The 19,639-nt window shown below is 43.8% G+C and overlaps 1 protein-coding gene across 1 annotated transcript in view; it reads right to left on the bottom strand.

Moving 5' to 3' along the window:
* Positions 1 to 19,639, bottom strand: part of DAB1 (DAB adaptor protein 1) — a gene marked incomplete in the record, with an annotated part of 348,250 nt that overhangs the window by 27,445 nt on the left and 301,166 nt on the right. The window contains 3 exon segments of the mRNA XM_027770885.1: positions 5,376 to 5,484; positions 7,731 to 7,793; positions 13,062 to 13,109. Of these exon segments, the coding sequence (XP_027626686.1) occupies positions 5,376 to 5,484; positions 7,731 to 7,793; positions 13,062 to 13,109 (220 nt within the window).

The following is a 19,639-nucleotide window of genomic DNA, read 5'->3' as shown; positions in this document are numbered from 1 at the left end:
GCATGCCTGAAGGGACATCGTGACAGCAGTACTGTGGTAGCCCTGGACACGTGGTCACTTGGTAGCTGCTACTACAGCCACTTAACAGCTTATTAACTGTTTACTCATAATGTTCAGCAGCAGAGGGAGGAGGTGTCAGGGAGCATCTGTTTATGGCATGGAGTTCAGATCAATCATAAATCTCCTTGCTGGGAAGTGAAAGGGAACACCTGCAGTACTGCCTTGCAAGGAGGTTTTTAAAAGTGTTGAAAATTGCAATTTATAACCAGATGTTGGCACTTAGGGACTCCCTCCTTATTTAAAAAAAAAAAAAAGGGACCAGAAGATAGCATAATGTTTATGTCCCTGGACTCCCATATGGTTGATCGCGGTTCAAGTCCTGGACCTGGAGGTTTGAAACTCATGCTGGGTACGTGTGCCTGTGTGCCCAAAAGGAGAATAGAGAGAAGGGATTGAAGCATGGCTATCCCTGCTGGGGGTGTGTGTGATTTTGTGCTTTCTGTCTATCTCTCCTGCAAGCCCATGTGCCCTATAGTGACAATTTCTATCTCAAAAAAAAAAAAATTAGAAAAGAAAGAAGAAAGAAAGAAAACTGGATTCTACATGGCCAAATGTGGTTTGAAACTCAGTCTCAAAGGTTTGAAAAACACCCTGGGCTCTTGGGCACATGTACCCTAAATCCTGACAGGGTAGCAAAATGGAGGAGAAAGGACTGCAGTATGGACATGCTTCACTTGGGGGTGCTCTCTCTGTCTCTCTAGTTAGTGAACATGTCCTCTGGGAATTAAAAAGGAAAGAAAAGAAGGAAGGTAGGAAGGAAGGCAGACAGAAATTGAAAACTAAGGGACTCCTCCATCATTTCTATAGAACTTAGAAGGTACTTCTTAGCTACATTATCTCATTTGACTCATTCATCATTCATTCAAAAATATCCCTACCAGAAGCCAGACAATTGTTTAAATCTCTAGAGATTGGGTGAAGAGAAAAAAATAGTTAAAAAAAATACTTGTCCTAAGAAATCTTCCATTATTATGAAGACTCTGGGGTAGCTGTTATTGTTATCTCTTTAATTTGCATATGAGACACTGTAGCTCTTCTCCATTCAGGGAAAGATCTGGTGCAGTATATACAGAGCAGAGCCAGGACCCCTGGTGGACAGAGGAGCCGGCATCTGTGGAGTGCCTACTGCAATAAATGAATGTTTTACTGGATACATTTACTCATGCAATTCTCAGAACAGCTCTGTGAGGGAGAATGATGATCATCCCCATTTTACAGATAAATTCCTTCAAGCTCAGAAGAGAATGAGCTAAACATTATGCAGCTGGTTAGTGGCAGTGACTGTGTTGATAAAAGGACGTTCTCCATGCCATTTAGGCTACTTTTTCCATGAGTCGTTGAAAGGCCAAAGGCCTAAACTGTATTAGATGCATTTAAACAAATAAAAACCAAGGGGCCAGCAGGTAGCATAGTAGCTAGGGCACTGGACTCCCATATGACTGACCGTGGTTTGAGTTCCAGACCCAGCAGCTTGAAACTCACGTGGGGCATGTGTGCATGCATGCCCAAAATCCCAAGAGGAAAATGGAGAAGAGACTGTGGCATGGCCATCCCCCTTTTGGGGGGTGATTTCTAGTTTTCTGTCTCTCTGTCTCTCTAGCGAGTGCACATGGCCTATAGCAAAAATCTCTGTAAGAAGCCCCTGAAAACAAAGCAAAATAAAACAAATGGGTCAGCCAGTGGTATGGAGGTTAAGGCAGCTGGATCCCTCATGGTCCTGCGTGGCTAGAGTCCCAGACCCTGCAGCTTGAAAAAAACAAAAAACATACCATGTGCAAGTGCATACATGCCCAAATCTCAAAAGAACAAAGGAGGGGGATTTCGTTGTGGCTAACTCTTTCGATGATGTTTTCTCACTTTTTCTGTCTCTCTCCACAAGCGTGTGTGCCCTATAGTAAACTTATAAAACAACAAAAACCAAATACACTCCAAAAAAGTAAAAAAAAAAACCCACACACTTAGATACATACACACACACACACAAGTACATATATACACAAATACATAAACATCTATGACAAGACATTTTTTTCTACTTTACAAATCAAAGTAATAATAATAACAATAATAACAGCATTTTTGAAACGAAGAATCTATGATACACTGGTATTTTTCAAGGAATTTGATTTTATTTTCTCATTTAACACATAGACACACACACACACACACACAAGTACATATATACACAAATACATAAACATCTATGACAAGACATTTTTTTCTACTTTACAAATCAAAGTAATAATAATAACAATAATAACAGCATTTTTGAAACGAAGAATCTATGATACACTGGTATTTTTCAAGGAATTTGATTTTATTTTCTCATTTAATTCTTATGATATTCTTGCAAAATAAGTATTGTTTTCAACCCAGTTATAAAGATGAAAAATCTCAGGCTCTGACAGGTTAAGTAACTTGTGTAAGAGTCTAAAGCTTATTTATAAAATGACTGAGGCAAGATTTGAACCCCGCCCATCAGTGTGAAAAGCCTCCGGTAGCCAGCCCTCCTATGGTATTGCATAACCGAGTTCATTTCTCTGTCTCCTAACACTCACTAGATAGTTCCTGGCAAGCAGGTGGAGATTTAATAGGTGCAAAGACTTTTTAAAGACCAGTTAAGGGAGGAAAAGGGACGTATGGGGAGATTTCAAGAAGTTCTTGGAAAAATGGAGTAAAAAATATGAGTTTTAATGCAAAAAAAATTTTAATCCACATTTTCCATAAACTTTTTGAAGACCCACCTACTGAGAGCTTAAAATCTACTGAGGCCTAGTTTTGTTCTTAGCATATCTTAAGGATGCAAAAATATCATTAAAATTAATTTTAGACTGGTCCTAAAAATTGAAATCTTATAGGTAATCTATTTATTATTATTATTTAAAAAAGCAATCTGGGGGACAGCAGATAGCATAATGGTTACGTCACTGGACTCCCACATAGCTGCTGTAGTTTGAGTTCCAGACACGGCAGCTTGAAACTCACACCAGGCGCGTGTGCATGCATGCTCAAGATCCCAAGAGGACAATGGAAGAGACAATTGCAGGAGACAAGACCGGCCATCCCCCCAGAGGGGTGATTCCTCACTTTCTGTCTCTCTGGCAAGTGCATGTGCCCTATAGCAAAAATATCTCTTTAAAAAAAAAAAACAAACAAAAACCAAAAACTGGATGTATGGAGTGACTGGTTCATAGTTTGCAATGTGGCCAGGTAAGTAAGCAAGACTAAAGCCCAGCTTTTCTAAGTCCCTAATCTGCTCGAGGTTTGGGAGGAGACCCAGAGCAATGACTTACTTAGGCAGGTCCACAAGTCCACAAGGTGTTTTTATTCAAATGTTACCACCAGAAGAGACACAGAATTGAATCTAGTGCCTCCTTCTCTTTTATAGAGAAGGGAATAGAGACTGAAGAGACCAGGCCATTCCTTGACATGGCATGCTCTTAACTCTGAGACCTTCTCAATATCTCCCTAGTCCTCTCTAGTCTGCTCACATCTTACTTTTATGGATACCCTGATCACGACTCCGTGCCCTCTGCCCAGACACTAACGTTCCCATACCCTGCTCTACATTTTCTTTTGTCCATATCACTAATCATCTTCCAACGTATTACATAAGTCACTTATTTTTATGTTGCTGTTTGTCTCTTGCCCATATAAGGTAAGCTCTGTCTGTCAACTTCACAACACACCCCAAACACATAGAACAGGAGCTGGCACATCGTGGGCACTTATGAATATTTGTGAAAGATACATGCCTGAAATTTAGTAAGTTTGGGGCCCAGTGTTCCCATCAACTGTCTGAAAATATATTTTTTATTTCCTTTGGCTACATTGCAATCTCTTTTCCTTCACTCTCTTCCTGGGATTTTGGCCATGCATGCACATGTACCCAGTGTGTTTTTCAAGCTGCTACGTCCATGACTTGAACCATGCAGTTGGCACGTGGGCTCTGGCTGTCTTAACTACCTTGTCACCAGTTGGCCCCCCAATGTCTTTGTAGATATGGTAATACGGAAGAAGCATGGGTGTTCTGAACACAAATACAGGGCTGATACACAGAAGGGCAGTACATTTTTGACACTGAACTTATTCTTATTTAAAATGATAAATTCTGTTACACTGTTCTCAGGGAGATTTCAGCATACATTTTAAGTAAGAAAAACTAGTCATCACCCCCATCTCAGTTTAGAAATGAGTAACAGAGATTCAATTATGAAATTTAACAATTAAATAAATCTCCAGACAACTCAAAGATTCTAAATGATACGTTAGACCCAATGGCTACCAATCTTGATTGCTTCTAAATGTTCATAACGATGCCTTGGCTGATGAAGAAATATATGAATAATATATTTCGGAACAGGACATGAATTTTTAATTGACTTTGAATAAAAACAAGGTTTATATTTGGTGGCAAGAATTTACTTCTAACGCTGTGGTAATTAGAAGTAATCATTTATAGAAAAAGCTCATTAAGATTTGTATTCTAAAATATACAAACTCTTATTTGTCATTTATAAGAGTAAATTCAACGAAGAAAGATAATGCCATGGATTAAAAATGTAGTTAAAGGAAAACACAAGATTCTTTTAACAAACAGCAGGACGACCTAGCTGTACAGAGTACCTGATATCCAGAAACAAGGTCAGGTCTCTAGACTCACCCATTTGTAACCTACCTGTAATATTGATACTACATGTATTTTCACCCTGTTATAAGAGTAGTATATACATTTTAAAGAACATCTGGGAAATGTAATACTTTCTAAATCATGAAGAAGCCTATCAACCCTCAATTCACTGTCAGTGCTGGTTTTCATCCCACAGGGTCTCGCCATATACATTCCCCGGCCCTCAACTCCCTACCCCCAAGGGGCGAACCTCCCCTTCCTTGCATCAGTAGATCCCTTCTACCAATAAGTCTCAAGAGGTCTGAGGAAGGCTGACCTGTCTCCTCCCCTGCTCACCAACTTTTCTCCATGTGGCTGAAATGGACGGGAGGAAATGGGCCTGCACTGATCTGCACACCTGTGGGTATGCCATGCTCTCAAACGCTATACCCACGCATGTAACCTCAATTCTTGGACTCTCCAGGTGAAAGACATTGCTGAATTCCAGCCGGCACCATGACAGAGCTTTGCACTCCACCGCTCCTCCCCAGCCAAATGGCAGCCTCACAACATCACCTGCAGAATCGCAGGAGAGACAGGTGGTTTCACAGGTGTTTTGGCATCATCTGGTGCTGGTTCAGCCAATCCTTGCATTTTCTTGGTGAATAGAGGTGGAAGGAAGGGAAGGTGATGGAAGAGGGCTTACCTGAGGGGACAGCAGCAGTGCCGAAAGGTACAGAACCAAACACATCTGCACTCGCCGGAAGTGTCTGAGCTGAAGATGGGATAAAGGCATCACCTGGAGTTGCAGGAGTCTGCCAGACAGAGAGGAAGAGGAGGCGTGAGGCCCGGCTCAGCGGTCACCAAGGCTGGAAGGCAGCAGGTGCAGAAATCAAGGTGGGGTGCGTATGTGTGTGTGGGGTGTTGCAGAAGTGGGTTGTGGATCAGATCACTTACATGGTGTACAGACCATGGCTGGTTGCATAGACTATATATAAAACTGGACAGATGAATGACACCTCTAGAGCTGATGTGAGGATTAAATGAAACCATGCATTTCAATGATTATTAGAGTGCATTATTTAGCATTAGGCATAGGCATACAGTAGGTGCTCATTAAATGGTGGCCAGTATCATAACTTTTATTTTGAGCCCCAATCCTTGGGAATTGTTTTTAGTCCACTCAACTATTCCATAATATTTGGCTATGATCCTTTAGAAGTGGCCGATTCAAATCGAAAGACACGCAAGACATACTGTCAATCCCTACCAAGGGAAGAAATTAGCAAGTGGATCACAGACATTCAGATCGTAGCGTCTCCCCAGAATTTTGCCTGAATCTTCATTTGCAAAAGGATGTAAGTATTTTCAAAAAGACAGTAAAAACAATGTCTGCAGAGCTGAAAACTCTGCAGTGCTTGGCTCATGGTCAAATTCCAGAAAGATCTGCTGCATGAACTGGTGCGTAAGGAGGGAAGCACTAAAATAAAAAGATCGCTATTTTTTAAATACCCAAACCCATTTATGCCAGGCTTTTGCCTACAGAGTGTAAGTCCATTGAACACCATGCTATTCGCCATTCCCATCCCCCCACCCGGATAGACTGGGGTAAGCAATTAATCTTGAAACCATGACAATTAGACAAGACCACTTTAGACTTAGCAGCTTACAGGACGAGTGGCATTGTTCTAAGGATTATTAAATTACCATTTGCACTTTCCTTGGGTTCAGGGCCAGAAACCCAGCCATGAGCCACTCTGTGTTAAGCACTTTCAAACACAGACAGTGTTGTTCTTTTTCCTGTATGACCTTGGGTGAGTCACACATTCTCTCTGGGACTTAGTTTGCTCATCTGTAAAATGAAGAAGGATAAGGTTAGCTCTCTGGAGACCTTTCTAGCTTCACAGCCCTGCAGTTCTGCAATTCTGAGTTACCAGCGTGAAGCTGTTACCCCCTGGATGGAGGAGACAATGAGAATCACTAGAGCTGTCCAGCTTCCCTGGAGACAGGAGCTGCGGCCCCTTCCCTCATGGGCTGCTCTGGTCATCAGCTGTGTGGGGAGGAGGGCAGCTGTGCCTAGATTCCCTGGTGGCAGCTGTGGATAGCCGGGTCTCATGCCATCTGTCCTCAGTGGTGAGGTTACAGCCTTTTCTCTGCGAGGCACATCTTGCCAATGAACCATAGCACCATCCCTCCGTCTGCACAACTGCACAGTGCCCAGTGGAGCTGTCCCTTCCCAGCAGCTTCAGCTGGTGCAGCTGCAGCTGACTGCTTCCCACCCACCTCTGGGGAATGAGCAGGGGAGGGGTGGAGGGCTGGAGGGGCTGTAGCAGCCCGCTTAGCCATGTACTTCCCTTGGAGTGGCTACAGGGTTGCTTTTGAATGCCTCTAGCAGTGGGATTCTATTTTGTTTTGGCTTTGTTGTCTTCTTTTTGTTTTCAAGTTAGGGCTCTTTGCAATCCTTGTCCCCTACCATGACTGAGACATTCTGGCTGACGCTGTGGCTGGGAATCCAAAGCTTCTGGAGAAGCTCAGTGAGGGCCAGGTTATGGGATACCAGGATACAAGGTAGGTGGGAAGGGAGGGAGAAAGTACAGGAAAGAAGGGGGTGTGGGAGAGGGAAGGGCAGAGGGACAAGGGAGAAGATGCTTCCTCTGCGGGACTGACCATCTGTACTGCACTGGGCTTGGGGCAGCTGCTGACAAATGCCTCGTCATGCTTGCTGTCCATTTGAGTTTCATGCCTGTATCCCAACTAGACCTTGTGCTCCTCCTAGGCAGGAAGCACGTCTCATTCGTGAATCCTTTCTCAGTGTCCAGGAGAACAGTAAGTACCCAGGTAATTGTGGAATGCATGGTCTCATATATTCCTCAGTACTGAATTATAAAATCATTATTTGTTTCTATTGAGTAACAGAGGAAATTAAGGTTCAGCATTGCTAGCTAACTTGCTCAAGTCACGAAGCATGAAAGAGAGCTCATGTCAAAGCTCGTATCCTTGCCACTGTGTGACTGAGGAAAGAAAAAAGGACTGCAGGGCTCAGAGGGTAGTGCATACTTACGGGGGGAGAGGTTATATCAGGAGGGGTGGACATGTCCCCAAAAAGTTCTAATTGGGTCACAGCCTGTAAAGACAAAAAGATAATCATGTTAGCACAAAGGAAAACAATGCGGTTAGGCACTGCTTTAAAAAGAGTATAGCACGAGGAGAAATGTTTCTCTTTGTCATCGTGACTATATAAAAATAAATCTAGTTGGTCATTACTATACCTCACGATCCCAGAGGCAACATCTCAGATGTGGCCAGAATCACTTTTTGCATCAATGTGTCTGGTTGTTTATTCAGGCTTGGTCAAGATTGCCCATTAGCCATCTCCCGGAAGCAATAACGATACAACTTCACAGTCGGTTACCATCAAAAGTCAGTACTGGCCCCCTTCTCCGGGAGATAAAGGCAGGAAAGCAATTCATACATCGGCCTTGCTCACACAGGTGTATCCACATGTACGAGGTGCCTTCCACATGTAAGTATGACAAGACATGACTGACCGGATGGGCATGGCTTACTCAGTGTTCCTGGTAACACCAACCCAACAGATGGGAATCATCAGCCTGGTTTTTGTTTTGTTTTGTTTTTGAGGTCAATAAACTGAATCTCCTAGAGGTTAAATCAACAACATCCAGGGACAGGGTTTGAATTTTCTGCATCCAGAGCATGCAGTCAAATGGCAACCTCTGAGAAAGTCTGTCTATAGGATTTTAAAAAAAATGTGGTTGGAGGAAAAGAAAACATTTCATTCAGTACAAGAAAGGGCATCCAAAACAGCCCAGTATACACACTATCAATCACTCCTAGGAACTCCATCACTGCAGACACGGTATCATCTATCTTCCTTTCCATCAAACGGGAGTGTCTGAGCAAGGACAGTCACAGCAGCCCATGAAACTCTTTAAGATACACTTAGAAATTAATCTGCATACACTTCCAGCTACAGAGACTGTAGGGAGTCCATGACCAGGAACGGAATGCCCTGACTGGATTACGAAAAGCAGATAATCACATGCTTCTGCAAATCTGTCCACGGAGGAAAAATCACTTCCTGCGCATCGCGATTGGTAAGTGATAGCTTCTATTTGGGGAAAGCTAGAAACGCTGCTTCATAGAATAGACACAGGTCGACTGCCCTGTCATGCAGGACCCCCTGTGCTCAAATTCTGCTCTAACTAGCTTGTGGCTGGATTTCCAGGATTCACACAAAGGAGGAGATGTCCTTTCTGACAGCTCTGGAAAAAGCCCACACCTGGGGACAGAGTTGAGCTCTACCACCTCCAGTCTCTGCAGCTCCCTCCTCTGGCCAATGGGCAGGATCACTTCTCCTTTGTGGATATACTGACAGTATTATTAGCTGACTTTCTTTGAAGTGTGGCTGTATCTGGTTAAGAAAAGCCCAAAATCTCTTTTTGCTGAAAGGGAAAAAGCTTAGCTATGTTAACTCACTTTCTTTCCATCTGTGAATTCAGATCGAATAGTCATAGTGCCTAGCACACAGCAGACCCAACTCCATAAACGCTGAAGAACTACGAGGTGCTGGGCACTGTGCTAGGTGCTAGCTAGGAACAGAATAACGAGAAATGCCACGTCCCAGCCTGCAGGGAGCTTATACTCTGGTGAGGATGACTCATAGATGTGGATAATTTCAACTTAATGTGGCAGAAAGGAGACAGAAGTCTCCCTGGGTGCCACAGAACATCCAGAAGAGGAACTGACCAGCTTTTGGCAAATAAGTTAATGGAGGTTTTTCCTCTCTCTCTCTTTCTTTCTCCAGAAATTTTTGCTATGGCATGTGTGTGCTCACCAGAGAACAAGAGACAGAAACAGAAAGTGAGACCCCCCCCCCACACACACACACAGGGGAGATGGCCACACTGCAATCCCTTCTCCATTCTCCTCTTAGGACTTTGGGTATGCATGCACATATGCCTGGCATGAGTTTGAAGCTGCCAGGTCCGGGACTTGAACTATGGTCAGCCATGTGGGAGTCCAGCAGTGTAACCATTATGCCATCTGCTGGCCCCAATGGAGGGTTTTCTAAAGGAAATAGTCTGGACCTAAGTCCTGCAGAAGAGAAGCAGTTAGTCGGGTAACAAGGCAGAGGAGGGAGACTCAGGCAGATGAAACCACACAAGCAAGGTGGATGGGACAGAAGGAGACTGGGGTTAATAGTGTAAAGCAGTTGCACAGGGGCAAGGGGGCTGTGGGACTCGTGTGCATTTAAGTCTTTTCCTCCAACTCTTTCGTCCCGGATGCTCTGTTGTACATGAACAGCCAAGCAGCTGATGGGAATGTGGTGCCCAGCATGCAGAGTGCCCCCCAATCTGGCTGGACTCTAAATGCTTTTCTTGGGTAACACTTCCTAAACACATTAGCGATATTTAATACTATTTGGTGAAATGATGCCAGTCCTTTAGAGTCTCTTCTCAATTCATAAGAGAAATCATTCTATTTAATCAATTTAAATGATGCTTCTGGGCTTCCTTGCGATTAGAACTCGACACTTTAAAAATGGCCCACAACTATTTTCAGTGTTAGGAAAATATTAAAATGAAGTCAATAATTAAGTCACACGATTTACATTTCAAATGTGTTAAACTCGTGCCATACTTTTACCAACATCATAAATATAATTTATTGGCTAATTTTCTCCTTAAGCACAACTTTGAAAATAACCTTCCTTCTTGAGATATAGACTTTGCTCTTGCTAGATGATTTTCGCTCAAGGATTAAACGAGAAAAACATGCAGAGGCATAAAACATAGATTGTTATTTCATTCTATTGGATTTGCTGTTTAAATAGAACCTTGAGTTAATTAAATTTTATAGAAAAAGGAGATTCTTGGGCCATAAAATTAAAAATAATCCTAATAACCATATATGATTGAGAATCTGGAAGAGTATCTATTTTCACAGCCCTCCTTCCCATGGTAACACCAGTCCTTTTATTTGCAACCTAATAAACCATGTTCCATCTGATAATATTGTCCTAATTAATCATTTTAAAGAATAAAATTACAATTCCCATTCGCAAACCACCTTAGAGTTTACAGTCCACCTTCATGCACGTTATCAACGTTTGACACGCGCTGAGCCCTGGAAAGTCAGCAGCTCAGGCATGGCTGTCTCCTCCTGTATTCTTCAAATGAGCAGAGGCTGAGGTTAAGTGATTCGCTTATGATCAGCTGGCTGAAAGAAGCTTGGGTGGACTTGATCTATAGACCAACCAGCACGCTGTTTCTCTAGCTGTCGCTTTAGCAAACCTAGTCAGTCTCACTCTGTGGAGGAGGTCCGGTTCTCCAACACCGCCTAACCAGAAGCCAGCGTTCCTAGGAGGTTTGCCATGATGCATTTCAGGTAGCAGTCATCCGGAATGTCAGCTCGAGATGCCTGCTCTCACAGAATGAGGCCCTTCCAGTGCTGATATTACAAAGGCCTTCCGGTAAAGAGAGAAGCAGCTTTGGAAAGCAGGCTTTGCCCTGTCTTTATGCAGGGGTAAGCAGAGTGACCCTGGAAGTTGTCATGGCCAGGCAAGGAGATACGAAGTAGCAGAGATACAGAGAGCTAGTCACTCATCATTTCCATCAGGCCTGCTCCTCCCAGCCAGCCAGTCTGATAGGAACAGGTGATAAATAAAAGGACTAGAGTGAACATGGGGAGGAGGCCTGGGAAAATAGATACTATACCAGGTTCTCAGTCATATATGGTTATTAGGATTATTTTTAGTGTTTTTTTTTTTTTTTGAAAGGTTTTTGCTATAGGGCACGTGTGCTCGCCAGACAGACAGAGAGAGACAGAGAGATAGAAAGCGAGAAATCACCCCCCGGGGGATGGCCACGCCACAATCCCTTCTCCTCCATTCTCCTCTCGGGGTCTTGGGTACGCACGCACACACGCCCAGCATGAGTTTAAGCCACTGGGTCTGGGACTCAAGCCGTGGTCGACTACGTGGGAATCCAGCGACATAGCCATTACGCTAACTGCTGGTCCCAAGGATTATTTTTAGTTTTATGGCCCCCAGTGTCCCCTTTTCCCAGTAATATCTGGAGTGCTGACATTGCTTTTTCTGGTCCTTCTTCCAAGTAGACAGCTGGAAGACCCCTAGGGCCTTTCTCTAGAGAAATTCTGAAGGCACCATTGATGAAGGCCGAGATGTCATGGCTGACCCCCAGAACATATCCTCATGAATCATTCCCTGTAACCCTTGGGGCAGCAAAGACGTGGGAGCAGAACGAGCTCCTGTGCTAAGAAGGGGCTGCAGAGGCGAGGTAGATAGTTCCTACCCTACTGCACGAGCTGGTTGTTTCATGGAAAGACAGACCCATAGAGACAATCAATACAGTGTTACGGAGCAGAGAAGCACAGGTGGTTACAGGAGAGGCATCTCAGGGCCTCTAGACAACTGCTCTTCCTGGAACACTCATTCCTTTCTCCATTGCCTTTCCCTCCACCCTTTAGGGTGCACATTAGAGAACTTCTTACTTCCTTTTCCTGGGAAGTGTTTTCTAGCTCAAGTTGTACTCCCTCCCTTGGTCCATGTACAAGCAGATCGGTGCTCTCAGCCCTGGGTGCACACTGAATCTCTGGGGGAAATTACCAATGCCTGATTCCCACCCCTACGGACTCTGAATTAACTGATTTGAGGTACAGCCTAGTTTTAGAACTCTGAAAGCTCTCCTTATGGTTCTAATTTGTTTCCAAAGCTGAGGACCCCTGCCCTGGAGGCTTCCCAGTGCCGCGGGTTCAGGGATGCTAATATTCATTGACCTGTGTATCAACCCCAGGAACAAACCTTGGCTGCAACCCAATGCATCCATAGCAGGACCTATTGACTGAGGAGCAGTCTTGCCCGGTTTTCATTCCCAGTGGTAGACTGGGCACATCCTGTTTATGCATATAGATTCCTCCTGCATTACATTATATTAGACCGCACTCGCTTAGGTGAGGCGCTCCTATCCTTCTGTGCTCTGTGCAAAGTTGCTCGATGCTAAACTGCAAGGTTCATAAGGGCAGGGGCTGTGACTTTACTGCATTCCTAGCGTCTTTCAGAATGCCTGGGATATGTAAGAGGCTTGAAAAATAGTTACTGAGAGGAAAAGGTGCTGCCTCCTCCTGGACACACATTCTCTTTCACGCACACACACACGCATACATGTGCGTACATACACTCTCATTATTGACCTCAGGGCAGAGCCACCCATAGTTTTCCAGTGAACATCAGAACAGGCACCAACGAAGCAGAGTGGAGCTCCCACCGTCTATGTACACCCGACGAGGACTGCACAGAATACATGAGAATGACCCAAACAACCCTCATTTGATGAGAACCTCAACGCCTTACCTTTGTTGCCTCAAAAATCTCATCATAGTCCAATGGCAGGTTTCTGTTCTGTAACCACAAGGCACCAGTGATGAGCATGAAATGGGAGGTGGGCTAATGGCATGAAAGAGTTAACCAGATAGGGCTCGCTCGGTCTTACCGGGGTAGCTGCAGCAAAACGCTCTCAAACGGATGGCCGTTCTGAAAGTGTAAGGGATGATGAATGAGGATGAAGTGAATGACACACAAATGACATGGATTTATGAATTTAATGATGATGGTATCTATGGGTTATACTGCCGTGGTCTCGGGAGGTGGGCGCTGTTTCCAATGCCTGTGGAAATCCTGGCATAGGCTTCCACATAAGCAGATGATGAAATATGGGCCTGATTAGGATATATAGCAATGGTCAATTTGCAAGCTTCAAGTCTGTACCACAGATGAAGTAGTCCCCTTTTATCTGTGGGTTTGCTTTCCACAATGTTCACTATTTGTGGTCAACTGTAGTCCAAACATAGATGAGAACAGTACAGTCAGATATTTTGAGAGAGACACCATATCTATATAATGTTTACTACAGTATATTCTTTTTTTTTCTTTTTGGAGAGGTTTTTGCTATAGGGCACATGTGCTCGCCAGACAGACAGAGACAGAAAGCGAGAAATCACTCCCCAAGGGGGATGGTCACACTGCAATCCCTTCTCCTCCATTCTCCTCTCGGGATCTTGAGCACGCACACACACGCGCCTGGCATGTTTTAAGCCACCGGGTCCGGAACGCGAATCACGGTCGACTATGTGGGAGTCCAGCGACATAGCCATTACACTAACTGCTGGTTCCCACTACAGTATATTCTTGCAATTGTTCTTTTTATTAGAAGCTGTGGTTAATCTCTTACTGTGCCTAATTTATAAGGTAGATGCTAGCACTAGTATGTACATACAGGAAAAGCCTTGGTAAATATTTAGGGTTCGTTTCAAACTATCTGTCATTTCAGGCATTCCCTTGAAGTTCCAGAATGTAACTTCTGCAGATAAGGGAGGAGTAATGTTACATGATGTTACAGACAGGACTGAGTCAGTCTCAGTAGTGACTATAGATAAGAGCATGAGGTTTATTCTTAAAGTGTTTTTTGTTTTTTTTTTTTTTTTCAAAATGAAAAAATGTTCTTGTATGCTTTAGCCAAACTTAACTCCTTGGGGCAGTCTGAACAGCTAGTTTTACGTGTTCCTTTTGCGTGTTGTCCTGTCTGTTTTAAATACTCTTTTCCTCATCTCCGCGGGCTCAGTGTTCACCAGATCCCTCAGCCCTAGTTGAAAAGCCACCTCTTCTATGAAGCTTTCCCCAATCCTCTGAGAACATGCATAACAGTAGCTGTGCCTATCATGCTGTAAGCTGCCTTAAGCAGGGACCATGTGGTGTTTGTTCTTGAATCTCCAGCAGCTCACAGAGGATCTGGCACATGGCAGTGCTCAAAAATACATGAATAAATGCATGTGTTAAAAGTAGCCGGCAGTTGGCCAAATCTAATTGTTTTAACTTTTTTTTTTTTTTGCTTATATTACATATTATGGATCATAATAAAAGTATATATACATATATACAATATCTAAGTTGCACATGTATTTTAATGACCGTGTTTTGGTCTACATGTACAAGCTAATGTTCTTTGACTGAGTTCCAAGTAGTGTAACATTAATATAAAACTGCTACTGCTGACACATTAAAATTAAGTTACCGTGCATGAACAGAAGTGAATGCATCATTTCCTAGTTTTGAAGAACTTCATGTTGGTAATGGAGGACTGGGAAAACTATCACCCACAGTCTCACAACATTGCCCATTCACCAGAAATGACTTTCACCTTGTCTGTTCAAAGCTTGACTGTTACTTCCCTCAGCCTGGTTACAGGGTGCAGAGCAACGTGGGAGAACGAACCGGTCCCTGCCCACTAGGACAGGGCTTTCAAAACAACCATCAATGAATCCTGTATCAACCACCTGTTCCCACCAGGCCTTGGCTTATGGCTCAGCTGTGGCTACAATGAGAAGAAAAGCTACTACATCAAATAGCCACATAAGTTGTTATTATTATTACTGAGTTTTAGCCAGGGTAAGGGGAAATGGAGACACAATATTAGTCTAAGTGATCCTGCAATCTATGGTGTGGCCTAAAAGGTTAAGGTTATGTCACTACATCTTTTATAAATCCACACACTCCTAGGGATTTATGGCGGAGCCCCTACCAACTAGCTCTGGGTCATAACTTTTAATAAAAACATTTTTTAGTGTCCAAAATCTCATTACATCTGTCCAATATAAAAAAGCAAATGGCTTCGGAGCATGATGGATGAATTAAATAAATTTGAAAAACAGCCTGTGGTAGTGTCTCATAAAAACCCCCACCATGTCCCATATAATGAAAATGTGGGAGGATAACCGGCGTTGGCGTGGGCCTGTCACCTTCCTGGTGACAGAAGAGGTGGCCTTTGGTGACATGTGGATGGCGGTGTGATGAGACGATTTCTGTACATTTAGATGAAGCTTGGTCTGGGACACGAACAAATGCATCTCTCTGTAGTCACCAGGATATGGGCCAGCCCTGGCTGTGCCATGTGCCAGCCATGGAAGCCTGGATGAGTCAGCCAGCCTCAACTGTCTCCACTTTAAAGTGAGCTTGGTAATAATGACATCATCTCAGGTTTACTGGGAAGAATAATTCACGGTCCTTGCTATCCTAAGCTCGGAGCAGAGGCTCGATGTATAATCGCTGCAGCCGAGGGTGGCTTGGAGTGGGATAGGGGGTCCCACTCTGTAATGTGTATGCAAAACCTAGTTTGGTGTTTGGCATAGTAGATGCTCAGTAAATGATGGTCCTTATTAATTTCTTACACTATTTTAGGGTCATTTTAGAAATGCACATGTACAATTTTATTTTTTTTTTTAGTTAGGTGATTATTATTTAGTGATATTTAGAAATAGAAAGAGGAAAGAAAAATCTTGGCAAAGGCCCATCTTTAGAAATCACCTCCACCAGAAAATAAATAAATAAATAAATAAATAAATATTAAAAAAAGGGGGAACCAGCAGTTAGCTTAATGGCTATGTCGCTGAACTCCCATGTAGCCAACCACAGTTCAAGTCCCGGACTCAGTGGTTTAAAACTCACGCCGGGCACATGTGCATGCATGCCCAAGATCCCAAGAGGAGAATGGAAGAGAAAGAATTGCGGCGTGACCATCCCCCCAGGAGGTGATTTATCGCTTTCTGTCTCTCTGTCTCTGTCTGTCTAGTGAACACACGCACCCTACAGCAAAAACCTCTCCCTCAACCCCCCCCCAAAAAAAAGAAAAAAAGAAAAAAAGAAAAAAAAATAGAAACCACCTCCACCAGAGAATGCAGGACAGACCCAGGGTAAAAGGATGTCCAACACTTCCTGGATTTCCAAGCCTTTGTCCCAAAGCCCTCAATCCATTCTTAATTCCATCTTCTCTATTTGGCCTTGCTGCTGCCTAGAGTCTTGCTGGATCATCTTCTTACCATCCCTATTCTTTGTACCTGTGGTAACCTGACTGTTCTGATCCCGGCTCTGTCATTTCTCAGAGTTCCTTCCTCCTGTCTGGGACAACCTTTGGTAACACCCAGTGCACTTTATACCAATGGGGAAATCTTCTACCCTTTATACTTTGTCCCAGGTATTTCTTATGAGCAGGACCTGAAACCCATTCCCTAGTCTTCCCATATGTCTGACTCTTGCTTTACCCATGATTACCATTAGACTTCCAATTCATTCATTTCAAGGCCTTCTTTTCTACTTATGGACACATTTTTTTTCATACCAACTCTCATAACATGCATGCAGCACTGCATTCTGCTTTTAAAAACCCAACATGATGTTAAAACTTACAACTTAAGCTTCCAGTGAGAGAATTTAAAAGAAGACATCTCCCTGTGTTGTTTCAAAACAGGTCTAGCCTGAATCTTCATTAAGATATTGCCATAAAGTTTTTACAGGAAGATACTCTTTCAGTGATCTTTTTGGAGCAGTGGGAACACTATTGTTGCATAACCAAGTAAGGTATCCAGTAAAACCAGATTTGTGTTACTCTTTTCATTTGCTCTAAGGTACGTGCACTTGCAAGAGACAGACAGAGACAGAAAGAGAGAGGGATAGTGAGAAAGCACTCCCAGAGGGGGTGGTCACACTGCAATCCCTTATTCTCCAATCTCCTCTCGGGATATTAGGCATATATACATGTATCTGGTGTGTTTTTCAAGCGTCCCGGGTCTGGGATCAAACATGCTGTTGGTCACATGGAATCCAGCCACTTTTACCACCATGCCATGGGCAGGCTCTCAGATTCATGTTACTCTCGCAACAAATATGATAACGGATGACACGGGACTTGGGATGAAAACATTAAAAAGAATAAAAACTTACTGGGGGCTTCCAAATCAGAAACTTGCAGCAGTTCTCACCCTGGCTGAACAGTGTAAACCTTTGAGCGACTGTGATGCCTGAACCCCACCACCAGAGATTGGAACTCTATTGGTCTGGCATCATTAGGTTTTAAAAGGCCCATCCCCCGGGTGAATCTAATGTGCAGTCAGATTTGCAAATCACGAGACCAGCAATTGGCGTAATGGTTATGTTGCTGGACTCCCATGGGGTCGACCACGGTTTGAGTCCTGAACCTGGCAGCTTAAACTCACGCCAGGCGTGTGTGCGTGCGTACTCAAGATCTTGAGAGGAGAATGGAGGAGAAGGATTGTGGCGTGGCCATCCTCTCTGGGGGGTGATTTCTCGCTTTCTGTCTCTCTGTCTCTCTGGCAAGCACACGCACCCTATAGCAAAAACCTCTCAAGAAGAAAAAAAGCAGATTTGCAAATCACTGCACTGGGGAATGAACCCTCTCGATAGAAGTAACAACTGAAGAATGAATGAGAAAACCAAAGGCATCTTGACTGATGATGTCGTTGAATAATTTCTTCCACAAACATTCACCGAGTGCTTTCCACATGCCCTGTCCTGTCCTGGCTAGGCATGGAGGACACCTAAGTGAGTAATTCTCATCCTTGTTCTCCTAAGCTCTGAGCAAAGGCTTGATGTATAATTGCTGCAGCTGAGGGTCACTCGGAGTGGGACAGGGGATCACAAGGCTACTAGATCTAAACTCAGAACTCAGGCCAAGGCTGCAAAAAGAATGAATTCAATTATCCATGTGGAAGGCTCAGGAGAAATGGGTGAACTTAAGTGATTTGTAACTGCTCTAAGGTGGGCACTGTTAAGGATACCTAGTGATTCCAAGGTCTGTGAATGCATGTCTCCTTTTCCCAGAGAAAGATTTAACAGAGAAGACACATGCTAATGAAGACTAATTTCCTCTGGGGTACCTAGGAGTTTATGCTTGCTAACACCTTTAGCCAAGAGTGAACAGACACTTTCCCACTCAGCAGAGATACAAGAAAAACTCTAGCAACTGAAGAACAAGGGGCAGGTGGTTTGAGATGGGAATAGAAAATGAGGACACTGATAAATGATCTCTCTCTACAGCAGCACTGCCCAGTAGAACTGCGTGGTGATGGAAGGTCCCAGACCTGCCCTGTCCAATACAGTAGTCCGTGGCCACAGGTGGCTGTGGAGTTCTTCTAATCTGGCTGGTGTGACTAACAAACTGAATTTTACATTTTATTTAGTTTTAACGAATTTCATTTGAAATAGCCATATGTGGTTAGCAGCTATTTGTTATCAAGGGGCAGAAGTCTAAACCAAACAATGAAAAACATCAAAACAAAAACCCCTCGGTTGACTAGGTACTTTCTGAATAGTAGGCACAGTCCTTTCTCATGTAGTCTCTTCTATTCTTTCAAAGATCATCCTACATTTGCATTGACTGGAAAATTGTTAGGAGAGAATTAAATTCTTCGCTATGTCTAGACAGTCCCATGAAATCAAATTCAGTTTGCAGAAACAGCAGACACCTTCTGGATATAAAAGCTTTTGTCTGGACTAAGCCAGAGCCAGATATTTGTGGGGCTTTTTCAAAAAGAAGTTAAGATTCATGTTTCAAGTAGAAATTTATAAAACCTCATCATCATTCAGACAAAATGGAATGTCACTTAAGCCCAAAAGTGCCAGGCCTACCGAGCTGGGAGACTCAATGATCTGACTGGACACAATGCCTTGGTCTAACAGAGCAGTTAGTGCTGCAGTGAGGATGTGTCTCTGTAATGATCAAAACATGGTCTCTAATTACCCAGAGTTGGGCCTTATTGTAGCAGCGAATGGCCCTCCTTTCCCAGGTACCATTTCAGGAGCGGCCCAGTGGACGTTCTAAAGTTTGCAGGGTTGGGAACCAGCAGTTAGCGTAATGGCTATGTCGCTGGACTCCCACGTAGTCGACCGTGGTTCACATCCCGGACCCGGTGGCTTAAAAAACTCACGCCGGGCGCGTGTGCGTGCGTGCCCAAGATCCCGAGAGGAGAATGGAGGAGAAGGGATTGCGGCGTGACCATCCCCCCTGGGGGGGTGATTTCTTGCTTTCTGTCTCTATGTCTCTCTCTGTCTGTCTGGCGAGCGCACGCGCCCTACAGTGAAAA

This window comes from Tupaia chinensis, unplaced genomic scaffold, assembly GCF_000334495.1.
Source record: "Tupaia chinensis unplaced genomic scaffold, TupChi_1.0 Scaffold000165_2, whole genome shotgun sequence".
Lineage (NCBI taxonomy): Eukaryota > Metazoa > Chordata > Mammalia > Scandentia > Tupaiidae > Tupaia > Tupaia belangeri.
This window is presented reverse-complemented; position numbering and strand designations above follow the sequence as displayed.